The following is an 18479-nucleotide window of genomic DNA, read 5'->3' on the forward strand; positions in this document are numbered from 1 at the left end:
CGCTTACCTGCATCCATCCACTGTCTGTGCTTTTGATACTGGCGTGGTTTATGCCCAGCCAGCAACCCAGAACCACGCAGCCGCTCGCTCACTCCTCCCCGTGCTCCCAAAGGGATGGGGAGGAGAATCGAAAAAATGTAACTCCCACGGGTTGAGATAAGAGCAGTCCAGTAACTACGGTATAACACAAAACCACTGCTGCTACCACCAATAATAATGATGATAAGGGAAATAACAAGGGGGGAGAATACAACCGCTCACCACCTGCCAACTGATAGCCAGCCCGACCCGAGCAGTGATCTAGCCCTTTCAGGTAACTCCCCCCAGTTTATATACTAGGCATGATGTGCTTGTGGTATGGAATACCCCTTTGGCGAGTTCGGGTCAGGTGTCCTGTCTCTGCTTCCTCTCAACTCCTTGTGTCCCTCTGTGCTGGCAGAGCTTGAGACTGAAAAGTCCTTGGTCACGGCAAGCATTACTTAGCAACAGCTAAAACAGCTAAAACTGGTGTGTTACCAGTGTTACTCTCAGACTAGAGCCAAAACACAGCACTGCACCAGATACTAAGGAGAAAAATAACTGTTACAGCCAAACCCAGAACAGGTATACATACAGGCACATACGTAGCTCTGGAGCCCCCAGCTCAGGAGGTGCATGGACCTGCTTGAGTGAGTCCAGAGGACGCCACGGAATTGCTCTGAGGGCTGGGGCAGCTCTGCTATGGAGAAAGGCTGAGAGAGCTGGGCTGGTTCAGCCTGAAGAAGAGAAGAGAAAGCTCTGGGAATATCTTAGAGCAGCTCCAGCACCTAAAGGGGCTACAAGAAACCTAGAGAGGGGCTTTGGACAAAGACAGGAGAAGGGGAATGGCTTTAACCTGCCAGAGGGGGAGATTGAGATGAGCTCTTGGGCAGAAGCTCTTCCCTGTGAGGGTGCTGAGGCGCTGGCACAGGGTGCCCAGAGAAGCTGTGGCTGCCCCATCCCTGGCAGTGCTCAAGGGCAGGTTGGACACAGGGGCTTGGAGCAAGCTGCTCTAGTGGAAGGTGTCCCTGCCCATGGCAGAGGGTTGGAACTGGATGAGCTTTGAGCTCCCTTCCAGTACAAACCAGTCTGGGATTCTATGTAACCTTCCCCTCGGTGGCTGTCACGGGCGTTACAACCCCACGCTGCTGCAAGGGGGAGGAAAACAGTCTACTGTGATTTTTCTAAGCCAAACAGTGGTAAAACTTAAATATGCTGCTGCAGTGATGGAAAAAGAGGTGTAAATTTTTAAACATGTATTTAATATATCTAAGGTTGGTTTTAGTGCCATAGGATAGGAAAATTGCTTCTGAAGTGTCTTGTACCAAGAATCAAAGCAGATGCAGAGGTCTGGCTTCCAGGGGAGCCCTTGGCGGCTGGGCAGCCTGGGGTCACACGGGCAGGTTGGTGCAGTAAATGGCTGTGTTGTCTTGACAGGCTGCACCACTCCATCCACAGCCACGCTCCTCAAGGGGCCTGGCCAGGGTGAAAGCCTTTAATCTTTTGATTATGACAAATAACTCTGTGTTAAATCTGTATCTAGATGGCCTATAAATCACCCATACTGCTGATGCATGGGCAGATTGCAGATCTCCATCAGTGTAGTTGCAAGGCTCGCGCAGGGGAGCCTGGGCAGCTTTGCTTTGCATTTAGAGGGTGGAATGGAGAGAAAGTTGCTTGCCAGCAGCGTGTGCTGTGAGCATTGGTCTGACTTTGGGGGTATGTGGTGTGTAGATGCTGTGCTTCTCTCCCTGCACCAGCAGCAGGAGCCCAGGACAAGCCTGCAGCAGTAGCCTGGGTGCTGTGCTGTTGGGTGCTCTCAGGGCCTTGCTCCCCAGGGCTCACCGGCTACTCCAAAAATGACTTTAGTCAGGCCTCTGCCATATCTGTGCGACACTGTGTCTGCTGGGCATCCAGCAGTGACGCTGCCTCTCCATCACCACCCCTCTGCAGAGCCTTTCCTCTTGCTGCTGGTGGTGGTGACAGAGATGGATTTCTCCCTGGACCTGCAGGTGCGGTGACCAGTCGCCACAGTGGTGGCAAGCACACAGTGACCAGGCAGGGCCCTGGCCCCTTGCTTGCCAGGACTGATGGTGCTGATGCTCCTTTGTCTGCAGAATTGCAGCTTCCTGGATGAAAGCTGGCTGCTGCCGGTAAGAGCTTGTCTGTCCCCAGAGCCATCTTTCCGCTGCCTGGCCCTTGCTGGAAAGCCGAGTGAGGAAGATAAGGAATAATGCGGAGGGACTGCCATACAACCTTCTGCCTGGGCACAGCTGGGGCGTTGGGGGGGGGGTGGGGTTGGAATTGGCTCAGGTTCACCAGCATGAGCAAAGCCGCTTCTGCTCTGAGGTCAGATCCTGCCAAGTGCCTGCACTGTTACCAGGAGCAGATCCCAGCATTCCTGGGAGTAAATCCAAGCAAGCAGAGTACCCGGGCCTAAATTGATAACATAAATGAAGATTTCCTATGCTCCCTTCCCTGATTTCTTGACAAAAAATATCCCAATTTCCCTGGGCTAACACAGATTACGCATCAGTTGATTTTGCCCTTGTGAAATACTGGTGCATTTATTGAGAACAGTGGGGATGCCTTCATGTCTTTCAAAAATGAAGAACATTCCTCTGATGCCTTTTTAACACAAAAGAATTCTCAAAAAAAACTCAAGGTGGCTTTGGGGCTGGTTCCAGAATGTGCTGAAGGCTGGGACCATGACTGCTTTTGGGAATTTCTAACAGCAAGTGTTTCCAGCTGAACTGGCCACAGATCAGGTCCCTGGCTAATGGGATGTGACAGTGAGTGCTGCTGCAAATGGCAGCAGCTTTGGGGAGGGGTGGCAGCATCCCTCAGCTGCATGGGGATGCATGGGGTGAGGGAGGAGGGCTTATCACTGAGTTAAGGGTTCACCTACTGCTTTGCCATCCCATCCATCCAGCAGGTTTGTCCCGCCATGGTCAGGGTACAGCTGAATCCCAGGAGAGGACAGGACAAGCAACCACTGATCTGGTCCCAGCTGGGGCACCTGACACTACAGCCTCTCCCTGGCTCCCAAATTCCTGGTTTGGCATCAGTGCCAGAAATGATCCAGAGCAAGCAACTGCCATGCTCCCGCTCACCCTGGTCATGCTCCTTGGGTGTCCTGAGGACATTGTCAAGGCCACTGTCACTGGCCACTCTCTTCCTGATGTGCATCACTAATGAGATGGTGCCATGCTGAGTGCTGGGGATGGAGCTCAGGTAGGAGCACTTGATCCTTCTCTCAGCTTTCCAGCATGATCTGGCCACCACAGCACTCAAAACCTCTCAAAGAGGGATATAAATACCCCATTGAAAGCACTGGGGCTGTCTTGGTGTTTTTCTCCCCATTGGCTCATCCTCACTGGTATCTGCTGTGTGTGGAGTGGCTTTTCCCTGCCTCTGTACATTGGTGAAACATCACTGACAGTCTGAAAACGCTGGGGGGGACGGACATGCTGGGGCCCTGGGGCTGAGCTGGGGTGGCTGAACCCTCAGATATGTGGATGGCCAAGTCTTTGTCACCAAGGTGCTCCTGAGAGCCAGGTGGAGGTGGACAAGGTGGTGCTGGCTGGTGACATCCTTGACAAGATCAATGGCTGCTCACTGAGAAACGCCTACAGCAGGCAGGTGGGTGGGCATGGGGAGCTGTTGCATCCCCCCTCTCCTGCCCCTCATCCACCCTGCTGCTTCACCCACCCTCCCTCCAGGCTGGGGCCATGTTTGCAGAAGCTGAAGAGACAAACACTCAGCTTCCACTTGCTGTGGTGGTGGGGGCACAACACAGAGGTCTCCAAGCTGCTGCTGCTGCGCACCTGAAGGTCCTGAAGGAGAAGGTGCCTCACTTTTAGCTCCAGCACAGCCCCAGCACAGGGATGAGGGGCAGCTGCGGAGGCTGCAGTGGGCCAGGAGATCCTGCTCCCTGGGGAGCCACTGGGCTGGGCTGTGGTCCAGGCATCAGGGCAGCCTTGTGCCTGCACTCTCCCCAGTCTCTGCAGACCTGGACCAGACCAGCATTGGGAAGATGAGGCAATGGATCAGAGACATGCCTGAAACTGCCTCTTCAGGGTTTCTTTTCACGTGCCTGTGGATTATTCCCTCCCTGCCACTCTATTTCAGTATGGTGGCAAAGAGGTGTTGGCCTCGGCCTGGAGAAACAGCAGGCAGCAAGGGTGAGTGTCAGGGCTGGGTCATCCCAGGAAGGGCCTGGTGAGAGAACTGCAGGGAAATATGGTCTCTGCCTGGGATTTTTTGGCCTCCCAGCTCCAGCTTCACTTGGCCTGGGTGGGTATTTGACACCTCCACCTGTGGGGTTTTTTTCCTCTTTAGAAGCATCTCTGCAGCCAGGGCAGGAATTTCACTAAGGAAGAAAAATAAAATCACTGGCCAGGAGCACTTGGAAAACTGTGGGGAGGCTAAACCTGCTTCCAGGGGCGCTTTAGGGCTCAGGTCACTGTTGCTTGAGGCTCTGGGCAGGGGAGGTTGTTTGCAAAATGATTCAAGTGTGGGAGCACTGGGTGATGGAAAAAAAGGGCATCGTGTAAAAAACTCTTGTGCTTGACTGTGCTTCATCTCCTCTGCTTTTGCATAATGTCTCTCTTGTAAGTGTCTTATTAAAATCAGACCTCAGACACTGCGATGATCACGGCTTCTTCACCTCTGTCCCCCATTCAGAAAGTTTTATTTGATGTGAAGGAAGCAGAAGTCCTCATACAGGAACAGACTTCTTCCAAGGTAAGCGAGTAACACCCAAGGTCTGGGTGACTCCTGAGGCAGTGTGGGGATCCTGGCCAGAGTGGTCGTGGGGCCAGTTTAAACCAGGGTTGGGAACAACAGGGACTGAGGGCAGCCTTGGCTCCCTCCTGTCCCTGATGCAGCTCCTGCACTGTTGCCCCTACCCCACCATCTCCTGTATGGGACAGCAGCAAGTTATTTGCCTTCTGCATGGTGTAGGTTTTGCCTGTGGGCCATGGGAGGGTGGATATAGAGTGATGTGGGTCTTGGAAAACAAACCAGTGATGTCCAGGCCAGCTGCGGGGTCTCTGGTGTGGTTCCAAGCTGGGGCTGGGCTTTCAGAGCCATGCTTGCGGCCAGCTTATGGACATGTTTCCATTCTTAGTGCTTCCCTGGAGAGCCCTGATGGGAGCACATTGACGGCCTGCTGTTTGCATCAACTTCTGAACAAGAATACAAGGAAATCGTCAAGAGAATCAGTTAAGATATCACCACAGTGAGGTCATGTAATACCACGAATTGCTGCTCTGGTCCACCACGGGCAAAATGTAACAATTCTTTTTTGTTGAGGGTACCAAGATGAATAGTGTTTTGATGTAGTTTTCTGGTGGGTTTTAGTTTTTGTTGTTGTTTTGGGATTTTTTGTTTTTTATTTTTTTTTTAAGAACTGGCAGAAAATGATTTTATTTTAAGAAACAGCTTCTGGGCATACCCGGATGGTTCATTGTTTCCACTGAGAATTTGGAGGAAACATTGTTTTCGAGGGATGTGATTTTAAAACATACTTTTCCTGCAGGAGCCCAGCCTGCTACTACAGATCAACACCAAATCAAACCTTTGTAAATCCTGTTGCTTGGAATTCTGATTTTTTTAACCTGCCTAAATGCCAGCTGCAATGACTTGCAAGGGTTCTTTCGCGGACATCCCTGCCCGATGTAGCTTGCTCAGCGTCAGCTATGGTGTGGGCTGGTGCTTAACTTTGATCCAGGCCTTTAAAGCAATTCAGTTTACAATGTCATAGAATCATAGAATGGTTTGGGTTGGAAAGGACCTTAAGAGCATCCAGTTCCAACCCCCCCACTATGGGCAGGGACACCTTCCACTAGAGCAGCTTGCTCCAAGCCCCTGTGTCCAACCTGGCCTTGAACACTGCCAGGGATGGGGCAGGCACAGCTTGTCTGGGCACCCTGTGCCAGCGCCTCAGCACCCTCACAGGGAAGATCTTCTTCCATATGACTAATCTCAATCTCCCCTGTTTAAATTTGAACCTATTACCCCTTGTCCTATCACCACAGTCCCTGATTAAGAATCCCTCTCTGGCATTCAATGTAAATGCAAGGAAATCTTTTTTTCCTTGCATGTTTAGCAGTGAGGAAACCATTTGTTTACAAAAGATGTTTTCAGCAGCGCTGTGGTAGATAAGGATGGTGTTAACAGTGTGTTAACTGCATGTTCCTCCCACATTTGGAGTGGCATAGTGCAGGAAAGGGCATAGGTGAGGTTGTGTAGGGGCCACAGGATGGGAAGTGCCTGTTCCTCTACCTGCAGGTTTTGAGCACACAGAGTGGTTTGTCTTATCAGGGAGAGCCCCGGTTACAGCCCTAAGCTCCCCTGGCTCCTGTGGCCCAGCCTCTGCCAGCAGCACCCCAAGTGCCAGAGTCAGGGCTGTTTTCCAACCACCCTTTGGACGGAAAGCAGCACTGTGACCAGGCTGGCCTGCACACAATCACACAGGGATGGTGCCAACTGACCACCCACTCTTGTGTAACTTATCACTGCTGCCACTTCGGCTATTGCACTTTTTGTTTCATGACAATAAATCCAGATGAGCTAGCCCAACTGCTTCCTTCCCCTGTGCCAACTCCAGCCTTACTAGTGCCGCCTGATCCTAAAGAACTGAGGAGAGCCAGACTTGAAGTTTAATTTAAATGTTAATTACCCGTCTTCCCAGATGTAGTCTGAGCAGCTTTCTTCCACCACCACCTAACACAGTATAGCTGTTCCCAGAAGCACTGTGCTGGGAAAACCAGACCTGCCTTGGCAGAGCCCAAAGAGCTAGAGCAAAGGGTTGAGTTTAATCCTCTTTCATCAAAAAAGCTTAGACAGGAAATGAGAATCTTACATGCCCATCCCAGTTTGCCCAGCAGCCCATAGGCTCCCAGGTTGTGTAATTAGCTTTTCCCCTTGCAGGCCATCCATGCTAGCTGCTGTCATTATCTAGGGTTTAGTCACACAGCTGGATCCCACAGAACTGTCAGGCTGCAGCCACGCACCCAGCACCAGGAAGCTGCAAGGTTCACCCTAGGCAGCCCAGTTCACAGCACCATAAAAAACCTCCCTGGCATCTACAGAAAAGGAGGGAAAAAAAAAAAAAAAGCTCAATCCTGGAATTGGGCCTGAACTGCTGACCCACACTCAAGCTTTGTAAAACCCCCAGCAATCCCCTAAAGGCTGCCTGGCATGATCCTGCCAGTGCAGCCATTCCCCCTTCTACCCCCTCCCTAGCCAAGAGCCACAGCTCAAGCCACAGTAAAACCTCCAAACCCCTCTGAGGGCAGCAGGCAGACAAAATTAAGTTATGGGAGCAGCAGTGCAGAATTACAAGCGCCTACTGCAACATGCCAGAGCCAGGAGGAGCAGAAGGCAGCTTTTTCAAGCCCAGACAAACCAAATGACAAAGACTCCTCACATGTGAATGTAAAACATTTAATTTAAAAATGTTGACACTACAATATATAAAATAGCTATTATAAATGCACATAGTGTATTCTATAGCTGCCAGGTTTACTTTTTTTTTTTTTAGGAAACTGTAAGTTACACTGTGGTTAAGACTTGTAGTTTCACCCTCTGAAGAAGTCCACATTTGATCACAGTGATGTATGGTCAGACTAACAGCCCCAATTGTTAAACACTTGGATCAAGTCATAACCAGTTTTATTGCAAAAGGACCCTGTACACATTTGTATCAATTCTAGTACCTTACAAGTTTAGCTACCCAACAAGTCATTAACATACAGAAACATGCATGAGAAGCAAGATAAGATCACCCATCCCTTCTGCATATTAGCAACTTGTCACTCCGGAGCCACATGGCTCGCATCACTGAGGTTTATGTGAACAGTCACTTTTAGCATTCATCCTGAGTGAAAGATGGAATGACTTAAGTACAAATGCAACATATTATAAACAATTTCTTACAAAAAAAAAAAGTCACAAATTAAAACCAAAGTATTTTACAGAATTTACTACAAAACACCATAAAAACAGCCTTCACTTAAGCCCTCTCCCCCCGTATCCTGCGAGCCAACTGGATATCTTTGGGCATGATGGTGACTCTCTTGGCGTGGATGGCACACAGGTTTGTATCTTCAAAGAGACCCACCAGATACGCTTCGCTGGCCTCCTGTTTCAAGAGGACAAGAAGAAACGTCGTTAGAACCGCCCAGGGAGGCACACTCAGCACCGCGGCCCCACAGGCCACCAGCAGTACCTGCAGTGCACCGATGGCTGCACTCTGGAACCTCAAGTCCGTTTTGAAATCTTGGGCGATTTCCCTGACCAGTCGCTGGAAGGGCAGCTTGCGGATCAGCAGCTCCGTGGACTTCTGATAGCGTCGGATCTCACGGAGAGCTACGGTGCCCGGCCTAAAGAACAGAGGGAGCGGGTGAGCCGGGGCAGGGGCCGCGGTACCGCTGGGCCGTGCCGCGCCGGCGGCCTTACCTGTAGCGATGAGGCTTCTTGACGCCGCCGGTAGAGGGGGCGCTTTTCCGGGCCGCCTTGGTGGCGAGCTGCTTTCGCGGAGCCTTCCCCCCGGTGGACTTGCGGGCGGTCTGCTTCGTACGAGCCATTTCTCTTCACTCACCTACAGACACAACCCCGCTTGACACAGAGCCCGTCTCACCGCGGTCAGGCCCAGCACACAGCGGCCCGCTCCCAGCCCCCCCTAGCCCGCCCGTCCAATCCCCTAGAGTCCCGGCAGCGGCAGATGTTGGCGAGCTGCCCCCTCCCCCGCCACCAAGGCGGGCAGGCAGCCAGCAGCGTCCCCAGGGATGAGAGAAGTTACGGTTCCTCCGCCTCCGCGGGCCGGCTGCTCCCCGCCCCAGAGTAAGAGGAATGAGTCACGCCACCCCCCGCTTCCTCCTGGGCGGCCGGGGGGGGGGAAGATGGGCACTGGCCGTGACTCGGGGCACGTAGGCAAGGCCCAGCCTGCTGCCCAGCTCCGAGAAGCACCATGACCGCCAGCGGCCCCACGGCACTGCCGCCCACCACGGAACGCACCCGCCGCTTACCGCTCCGAGAAGAAAGCGCCGGTGACGGTCGCGCTGCGCACCGAAGCCTGTACCGGTAATATCACAAACCGCTCCGCAGCTGAACACCCCCACACTGAGCCCGCTCCACCGCCGAGACTCACGTCTTATACCGGGGGCGGCACACGGCGCGGTGACCTCACAATGCCTGGAAGCAGCGCGCCTTGCCATTGGCCGGGACCTCCGCCGGCGCGGTGGCGTAACGACACACAAAGGCCGTGCTCCGGTTCCTCGGCGCTGATTGGGTGCATGCTCCGCCGCTGATTGGTTGTTAAAGTAGCTGTTTGATTGGGTACTGTGAGGAGAGAAGAGGCCAATCGTCGGCGGGTGTGCGCTCTGCGCGTTGATTGGACAAAACGGGGCAGGATTTGGATCCTACCCTTTGTTGCAAAGCTCCACAATGAGAAGTCAATAGGAGCGGGCGAGGGGCGGGTGGCGCCTGCTTCGGGACCCGCTTCGCGGCCCCGGAATCCTCCCCGCCGGTGCCCGGACCCTCGCCTCGCCACATAAGCGCCTTTCTCGGCGTATAGGCGCCTGGCGGGGCGTCGCGGGGCCGCCCGGAGGGGCGGTGGGTGCTGTGACCCACTCTGGGATCCGCGGCGCTCAGGCCGCGGAGAGCAGCGGCCTTTGGGAAAACTGCGGGAGGCTCCGCTTTGTAGCGACTCGCATGGGGCCTGCGACCTCCCCCCCCCCCCCCCGCCGCGCTTCTTGAGCGTCGGTGGGGGGTGAGCAAAGCTCCGTCGGAGGGAGTGGGCTCTGTCAGCGGCTCTGTGTCTCCCGCCCGGTTGTGGCAGCCTGGGGATGCGTGTTTGGGACTTAGGTTAGTGCTGGGCTGCCCCGCGAGTCTGTGACCCCTGCCAAAAGCTGGGGGGAGCCCAGCTGTTGGCCTGGGAAAGTCTGCCACGGCCGGGAGCCTGGCCTGGGCAGTGGCTGGGGTCAGAGCTCTGTCATTCTGCACCTCTGCTCACCAGCTCCCACCAGCTTCAGGGTTGCCTTCACTGCTTAAGCCAACTGCAAAGTCTCATTGGAAGTAGAAAGCGAGTCCATGTTCTCTGTTGGTACCATCTAGGAAGATAAAAGGCAATTGTCTCGGGGGGCGGGGGGGGGAAGTTGTTGCTTAAGTTTGACCTCACACTTGAAGCAACTGTGGAGGCAGGTCCTGCCCCCCGCAGGATGGTAGCCACAATCAGGAAGAACAGGTCCCAGATGTCCTGCAGTTGTAGCACGCGGAACGTGGAGTGAACACAAACAAGTCACTTGCTCAACCATCACTCCCAAAGGCGTCAGTGAGCTCCGTGAACTGGAGTGTGGCCATTGTCACACAGCCTTTCCATGAGGTTTTGCATCCTCCCCGGATGTGTGAGTTCCCTGGAGCCAGTTCCCAGGCAAGCAAGGATTGCCGCAGTGCAAGAGCTCAGCACATAGGGAGCACATCTCTTGCTTCTCAGCCTCTCAGGTAAGTCAAGCAACTGTGCACCATCATGGTACGACAGGGCTGTCATGTGTGCCAGGCCAGGGCTGCTGGAGGATGCTCTGGCACATCCCCCCTGCTTCTGGTCCTTGTTTGTCCAGTTAATTCTCAGTGTTGTAAAGGAAAATGTGAATTATTTCTCAGAGATAAAAAGCTGCCTGTTGGTGGAATGGCTTGGGAGCTGGATGTGAGTAATCATTTGCATTGTATGTGTTTTAGAAAATAAGAAGCAAAGAATTCCCTTCATCTGAGCCATTGGTGCTTAGGAAAAAGAAATTTAGGAACTGGTTCTGATGCTACCAGTATACCAAAAATTAAATTAAATTCATTATTTTTAAGAGCGTTCTCTGCTGTCACTGACACTAGAAGAATGGTGCATAGTGTTTGTTACCAGTTGCTCCTTAGATATTTCCTGTGTTTTCACAGCAATGGCTGCTTCCTATTCTTATTTTAGAGATAGTTTAGATTAGTCTCTCTTGGAGACTGGAGGAAAGCTGTGCTGCAACCTCTCAGACGAAACAGGCTAAAGGAAAGGTGTACATGGAAATGCCAAAGCAAGGAAATGTCAGCGAAGACCTGTGTGAAGATGGAAGCCAATGCACCCAGGGCACATGTTCCCAGAACATTTTCCTGTTGCTCAGCAGAGCACGTGTTGGGTTGTCCCAACTGTGAAACAAAAGAGAAGTGGAAGAGGATTGTGGAATCAACATTGCTGAGGATTTGAGCCTTCAGTTTCTGAACCCGAGAGCATTGGCGGTGTTGTCAGTGCGATTTGTCCCTAATTAAAGTTTTTTTTCATCCAGTTCATTGCCGAATTGGATTTTGGGTATTCAGGTGTGCATGCGTAGATATTACCTGAAATACCTCTACACGTTATTAACTTACCAGAAGTTGTCCTACTTGACCAAGAGCTGCATAATTATAGAGCTCCAGCCTCCTGTGGGGGGTTGTTAGATGAGTAAAAACATATTGAGATCCTGTGAGTTATCTGAGCAAACACAAGGGAATAAATCACTAATTACCCCAGGAAAAGCCTGCCCACAGTAGCAGTGGAATCTGTGTAAATGGGAATTAAAAAAGTTATTTCCCCCCCAAACCAGCTGCACAGGCAGCACACAGATGGAAGTTTATTATTAACATTGTTCACCCCGTGCATGCTAGTGGAGTTAAAAAGAGGTGTTTGCCTTAGAAACCCTTGTTGCCCTTTACCACACAGCTAGAGGATTCCAGTGAGGGAACTGGTTCTGTGTGAAGCCCAAGAGATCAAAGTCCTATTAAAAGAAACTCGTATCATTTCCTCCCTCAGGAGAGAAGTTAATTTATGGAGGAAGCTCTTTGCATGGGAATTCAGCCGCTTCCGCAGACCTTCCTCCTTCAGGGTGGGGGGATTTTCTCCTGGGGGAGGGCAGAGACCCTGTGCGATCTTCTGATGACACAGCAGCCAGGGGTCTTTGGTGTCACCTACTCAGAGGTAGGTTCTCCACACAGCTCGTTGGGTCCTCCTCCTCCTTCTCTTCCTTCTCCTCGGGACTGGGCACTTCCTGGCCGGTGTTGTCCAGTGGGTGGGGAAGGCCGTGGAGCAATGAGAGAAGTCAACACTAAAATAACCCTTTGGCTGGGACACCGCACTCCCGGTCCACACTCAGTCCCTGTGGTAGGGGAAGGAAGGAAGTGAGGCCACTTGCCACAAATAATTCCCCAGCCTCCTCCACAGCCTTTCATGCCTGCCTGGAGGCGCTGGGCTGGGAGGGCCGTGATGGCGCTCGGTGCTGTCCCGGGGCTCGGTGGCCGCTCCTTGGGGACAGTCCTGCTGATGGAGCCTCACAAAGAGCGCGATCCTGCCCCACCGCTGGGGGGCGTCCTGGCGCGCTGCCCGCGCCCCCTCAGACCACAAGTCCCGTCGTGCCCCGCGCGGCCGGAAGCACGGCCCGCGCCGCCGATGGGCGCCTCTGGGAGTTGTGGTCCCGCCGCCCGGAAGCCGCCGCCTGCCACGTCCCGGGTTGGCGGAGCGCGGGCGCGCGCCGGGACTACAAGTCCCACCCCACCCCGCGCACCGGGGCGGCAATGGCGGTGGCGGTTTTTGCGCCTGCGCGCGGCGCCCTCCGTGCGGACCGCGCAGAGTGAATAATAAAGGTCTGCTCGGCGGCGGCGGAAGGCCGGAGGCATGTCCAAGGGCCCGGTGGCGAGCGGCCCCGCCGCGGCCGGCCCGGCGAGCGCCGCTAGCGCGCTGCAGGCGCAGCCCGAGAAGCCGCAGCACTACACGTACGTAGCGGAGCTCCCCGCCGCCCGCCCGCGCGCCAACACGCGCCTGACGTCAGCGGGCGGCGTGCGGCACGCGCGCACGGAGACCCGCCGACAGCCCGCGCGGCACCGGCTGGAACCGGCCCCAACCGGCCGGCGAGGGGGGGGGGGAGGGGCGGGGCGCGGGTTGAGCGGTTCCCCCTCCCCCCGCGGGTGACGCTCCGGGGCTCCGGCAGCTCGGCCCGACCTGGGGCTCGTGGGGGCCCGGCCCCTGTGGCCGCCATCGCAGGCCGGCCCCGCCGCCGCCGCCCCCTTGACCGCTACCCGCACACCGTGGTAGTGGCACTTTCTCCCGGCCCACGCGGGTGTTTTCTCGGGTGTGGAGGTGCCAGGCATTAAGGGGTGTTGGGGTTTGCGTATCCTCGTGCCGTTGCCCCGGTCCTCGGTTCCCGGAGGAGTCCGGGTTGTCCTCAGGTGTCTGCAGAGGGAGGGGGCAGTGTGAGAAGGCCGGTGCTGCCCTTTGGCTCCCAGGGGCCGAGCCCCGCTCCCTGTGAGGGACGGCTCCAGTGGATCCGTCCCCAGGGTGGGCATACTTCCACGCCTCACATGCCTGTGAGAAATGTCCTCCGTGGGGAACATTACATGAAAATCCTGGGAAGTGCATGTCCTGTTCTCACGTTTCCTCACACTGCTTCTGTGTGACTCTATGGTGGAGGAAACACAAGTTGGTGTGTGTTGCCTCTGTTGCTGGAGATAGTGCCTCCATGAAGGCTTGTTCCTGGGATGTGTCTTCCCTAAACAAAAAACAGAATTTCACTGTGTTGTACTAGAGGTGCACGACCTCCTGGAACTTGTGCTGTATGTGCTTGGCTTGCAAATACTTCTTTGGGTTGGAAGTAGTGGTGGTGATGCTTGGTTCTTCTTTTGCACTAGGGATAGAGGGTGGTTTGGGAGTGAGTGTCATCTTTGTGAGGATGGGCTAGTGAGGGACATGGGTGGAAATAGGTCAGGTGTTCCCTGCCCTTAAAAGAAAAAAGTTTGGGACTGTTCCTTATGAACAAAATGCATGTGCCAAGCTATCTTCCCTTATCGCTTTAGGGTGTTGTCCACATACAGAAAAAATGTACAAATTACCCGTATCTCCTGCTGGTGTTGATGCCCCCACCCAAAATGAGAAGGGCAGGTTCTGAGTGCAGTTTGGGTTGCTTTAGTTTGTGTTTTCCTAAAGTTGCTGATGGATTTCTTCCCTGTTTCCACATTATAGCTCATGGAATAAGGAGAGCTTCAGAGGCATCTATCTGTATAACCAGTGCAGGGATCACAGGCTATATGACATCCTCTTCCTTCAGGCTGTCCAGAATAGTGAGTCTGTGACAGAATGAGGGCTTCTAGGTTCTATGTCCATCATAAAGATCTTGTTGTGATCTTCAGGGAGCTGGCAAGTGATAGAATCCCAGACTGGTTTGGGTTGGAAGGAATCTTAAAGCTCCTCTAGCTCCAACCCCCTGCCACGGGCAGGGACACCCTCCACTAGAGCAGCTTGCTTGCCCCGGTGTTCAACCTGTCTTGAACACTGCCAGGGATGGGGCATCCACAGCTTCTCTGGGCACCCTGTGCCAGTACCTCAGCACCCTCACAGGGAAGAACTTCTGCCTAAGAGCTCATCTCAGTCTCTCCTCTGTCACAGACTCAGGTTACATTTTTTCTGGTGGTGTCTGCAATCAAAGTTTGACAGTGTTATAGGAGGAAATGGCATGAAAGAGTCCACTAGGGCAGTTGCTGTAGTGGTAAGAGAGGGAGCATGACCTGCCTGGGAGCTGAAGTGACATGGACAACAGAAAAGCAATCAGTCAAAAGCGAGGAAGGAAAACACCCAGGTGGCAAGGAGATGGGATTGTAGCAAGATTGTAAGTACACTAGGTAGAGCAAGGTGAAGGTTGGCTAATATGGCTAAGCATGACCATGGAAACAAGGATATCAAAGGTTAGGAAAGAAACAGTGAAAGAAGGAGTTTGAGAAATAGGAGGAGAAGGAAGATCATGACAAGGTAGCTGAAAAGGACAGAAGAGGAAAAAGCGACAGTGTGTAACAAAGGTGATGGTGCTGTTAGCTTCTTTCCAGTGGGCAACCCATGTAGTTTCAGATGGATGCTAATAGCATGTCAGTGAAAACAGTTGTGGAGAAGCTGGAGAACCATAAGTGAGGGACGTTTTGGGGGCTGCAGAGTGCTAACAGTGGGATGCAAGCCATACTTTGAAAGCCTTGGATTTGTAAACTAGGTCACATCATATTGTAAACCTCCTTCTGATAACATATGGGAGCTTACTTGGTGGTTGTTCATATCAACAAGTTGTATGTTGTCAAAATGTAAATATTTCCTTCCTTTTTATTCCTTAAATATAGTTTGTTTCCATAAAATGACATGAAGGTTACAACTTGTAAACTGAAGTAAGCTTAATTATCTGCATACTTTGCTGTTCCCTGGGGACGGGCAATCTGGTGCTGGGGATCTCTTGTGTTAGGAAGTTTTGGTTGTATTTGTTAGGAAGCATTCAATTTTCCAAATGAGTGTTGATTTCTAAACTCTTGGTATTATTTTAATGAGATTTTTAGGTACTTTGAACTGCAGTTCTAGATCTTGTCAGGAAGCCTTTGTGTCTGTTCTAGATGTGCAGCAAAAGAAAATCTGGGGGGGGGGGGGGGGGAATAGAATTAGTGATGCTGTCTCAGACCTTTGCAGTGTTTGTTAGCAGAAGAGGAGCTCAGAAAAAGACCCTTTGATTGTGCTTGGTAGCAGTTGTAGCGGGCAGCTCGGTTCTCCTGGAGACTGAGTCGCTCAGGTATATGCCAGGCTTTGCTATTTAATTATGAATGGTGTGTTCCTCATCTGGGGATCTCGTATCCTGTTAGTAGAACTCAAGTAAGCAATGGAGTGCTCAGCAGCTGCGGTTATGTTCTGTCTGGGTTGCTGCATCAGAAGTTTGTTCGCTGTGGTCCTGTAAGTGGGATGAGATCGCTGTGCTCCTCAGAACAAGGGGCTGAGGCTGTTCCTCGCGTACCTGAGGCCAGTGCAGCTTTGATCTGCTTCGGGGGATGGGCTCTGCAGTGGTGAGCTGGTAGCTTGTAGTGGGAAATAGATTTGGTTTGGGGACACTCTGTCAAACGTCAACTAAGTATTGACTTTGCACTGTGTCTTAGCTCTAGCTGACACGGTTCTTTCTATATGAGTCTACCCCTGATGTGTTATCTGGAAATGTGGGTAGAGGCTGAGTTCAGAGAAACTGAAAGCAAGCCCTCAGTGTCTTGGCAGTTGTAGACACGGAGTACTGTGGCATGCTTTTGTTTTGGTAGTCTGTCCATTTGGCTGTTGCCATCTTCACTGGTTTTCAGTCAGGCTGGAGTCTTTAATTGTGTATCCACTGCTTGGGTATTTATTTATCTGGCAGAATTTAGGTAGGTGAAAGCTGGGCAGTTCTTTGTTCACTGCATTCACCAGGAAGTCAAACAGCTCAATACTATGCAGAAAAGCAAATGTTCAGGTGAAGAGAAATCAATCTATTTAATAAAAAAGCAAAGGATGCCTTCATTCTAGTCCATGCAAAATACACGTGCTCAAAAGCAGCATTGAAGATACTCTGATTTAGGTGATAAACTCTCTGGGACAAAGATTTGCTGGGCATAACCCAGATCATTGTTACTAAACGTGATTCTCTTGTGTGTGCCCATCATGAATGTGAGCAGCCATCCTGTAAATAAACTCCAGTTTTCTGTGTCCCTGCAGGCTGTACATACCCTCACTCCAGTGCTGGACCAGGGTGCCTAGGAGGAAATCCTTTGTACTACAGCAAAATAAGCTTTGTGGTTATGCCTTTGCAGCATAAAATGCAAAAAAAAAAACCTTGTCTTTCCTTTTACATGATTGGAGGAATTGTGGGAAATTCCTGAAGGGTTAGTACCTGTGTAGTGCTAGAACTGCATCCCCACAGCTGGTCATTCGGTTGTGTTAGTGACACCCAGGCTTTATCTTGCAACCATTTAGATGCCAGCCATTCAGAGTTAGAAGAGCTAGTGCACTTGAGTGAAGGGCATCTTAAGTGGGGATGAAAATCAGGTTGGTGCAATGCTTTAGTTATGCTAAATCAAAGACAGTTTTGTATCCGCATGTTTTTGAGTAGTGCCTTGTGTGGTGGTTTCTCGGCCTTAAATAGAAACTGATTAGGACAGTGATGGAAATATAGGGGAAGAAGAAATAAGAACAGGAAGATAATAGTTGGGCTTGGATTACAATGAAGTCTTACTTATCTCAAAATCTTTATGTTAAAATTCTTACTCAAAACCAATGGCACACAAAAATGCACCTTGAGGCATTTGTAGAGAGTAATCCTTATCTCCTTATATGTGGACGGTGTCTTATTGCTAGCGGGGCAGACACAGCATATCCGATCTCAAATGTGCAGACTGACTGTGAAAAGAAAACCAAAAGCCAGATGGGTAGGTAACATGTTTTCAGAGTTTGTTTTTTTTTGTTTGGTTTTTTTTTTCCTGTAAGTGGATTTGCTCTTCTAGAGCCCTTAGTGTCTGAGTAGTCTGTTAGGTTATACTTTTGACATTCTTGATATGGGTGGTCTTCACAACTTAGCAAGTACATTTAGGGTTTCAAAACACTTCTTACAAACCTTTTGTTTTTCTTTTTAAACCACCAGGACTCTTAGATTAACAAACCATTGTCCTAATTCTGCTTTGGTTTTACTGATGACAACCCTTAGATCAATAAGCTGATAGGACTGGTACAAAAATAGAAACTAGCCCTGTTGTTTAAACGACAAATCAAACCAAAACCAAACAAAAGAGCAAACAACAAAAAAACCTCCATGCATTGTTAGGTTTCAGATCTGTTTGGAGATTGTTAGTAAAGCGCAGAGAAAGTCAATACTTCTCAACAAGAGACTTGCCAGTGGTCTACATCACAACCTGTAAATGTCAGCTTATGAGGGAAGTATAAGCTGTTTTTTATTGCTGGTTTTTAAGGCAGTGTGAACTTCACTAAATACATGCCCACCACAAACTGTTACAGGAAGTTGGAAATATAAAGCACTGGAGCGTGAACAGGAGGGGCTGCCTTCACAGTATGTACACTGGAAAATAATGCTCTAGATGCTATCTATGGTCATCAAAGGAGGAGTGTTAAAAGCCTCCGCTGTGAGGGTCGTTGAGCCCCCATCAGCTCAGGACTGCCCTGTCTTGCTGGTTACTGTGCATGTGGAGGCAGCGAGGGTTTCCTCCCTTGTGTTGCAGTGGAGCTGGAGCTGCTTGCTACGTTTACACTTCATAAGTGAATACTTCTAGACATCAGAAGTGACAAGGAATTTGCTCTATCAGTGGCGTAGAAATATTTTGCTGAGTGAAAAGCTTTATGTTCTGCTTTGAGATTTTCAGAATTAGCTTTGGTCCAGCCATGGTTGATATTTCAAAAATCACAAATTCTGTGAAAGAGGAGAAGGACTCACTTATGCAGAATTTTTCCAACTTTGAAAACGGTTGTTTTGATTTTTTTTTTCTATTAAAAAAAAAAAAAGACTATGTTAAGTCTTATACATTGCTTACATTATCATATAGGATAATTTTTGTGGCATGGCATACAAAATTAAATTAATAATACTTATAGAAAACCTTGGAATTTTGAGTTTCCCAGTATA

The 18479-nt window shown here is 51.2% G+C and overlaps 2 protein-coding genes across 7 annotated transcripts in view; one reads left to right on the plus strand and one right to left on the minus strand.

The window, feature by feature from the left end:
- Positions 1 to 7454: 7454 nt before the first annotated feature.
- Positions 7455 to 9194, minus strand: LOC134171480 (histone H3.3A). Its single transcript, XM_062633739.1, has 4 exons — positions 9054 to 9194; positions 8485 to 8626; positions 8255 to 8408; positions 7455 to 8167 (listed from the first exon to the last, which is right to left on the minus strand). The coding sequence occupies exons 2-4, from the start codon at positions 8610 to 8612 to the stop codon at positions 8039 to 8041; spliced, it is 411 nt and encodes a 136-aa protein (XP_062489723.1). The 5' UTR covers positions 8613 to 8626; positions 9054 to 9194; the 3' UTR covers positions 7455 to 8038.
- Positions 9195 to 12485: 3291 nt separating this feature from the next.
- The window catches only part of UNK (unk zinc finger), a 49788-nt gene continuing 43794 nt past the window's right edge, over positions 12486 to 18479 (plus strand). For 4 of the 6 annotated variants that reach the window (XM_062633743.1, XM_062633745.1, XM_062633741.1 and 1 more), the window contains exon 1: positions 12487 to 12804. In XM_062633743.1, the coding sequence (XP_062489727.1) occupies positions 12707 to 12804 (98 nt within the window). In that variant the 5' untranslated portion in view covers positions 12487 to 12706. Of the gene's footprint in view, positions 12805 to 18479 lie in introns of all 6 variants that reach the window. The other 2 variants (XM_062633742.1, XM_062633740.1) reach the window with 2 other exon arrangements.

This window comes from Pezoporus occidentalis, unplaced genomic scaffold (assembly GCF_034315485.1).
Source record: "Pezoporus occidentalis ecotype Australia unplaced genomic scaffold, CSIRO_AGI_Poc_V1 ctg400, whole genome shotgun sequence".
Lineage (NCBI taxonomy): Eukaryota > Metazoa > Chordata > Aves > Psittaciformes > Psittacidae > Pezoporus > Pezoporus occidentalis.

Coding starts and splice junctions, on each gene's coding strand:
- LOC134171480 (XM_062633739.1), bottom strand. CDS start 8,612: ATGGCTCGTACGAAGCAGACCGCCCGCAAGTCCACCGGGGGGAAGGCT. Junction 8,409..8,484: donor AAGAAGCCTCATCGCTACAG/GTAAGGCCGCCG, acceptor TCTGTTCTTTAG/GCCGGGCACCGTAGCTCTCC. Junction 8,168..8,254: donor CAGCCATCGGTGCACTGCAG/GTACTGCTGGTG, acceptor CTCTTGAAACAG/GAGGCCAGCGAAGCGTATCT.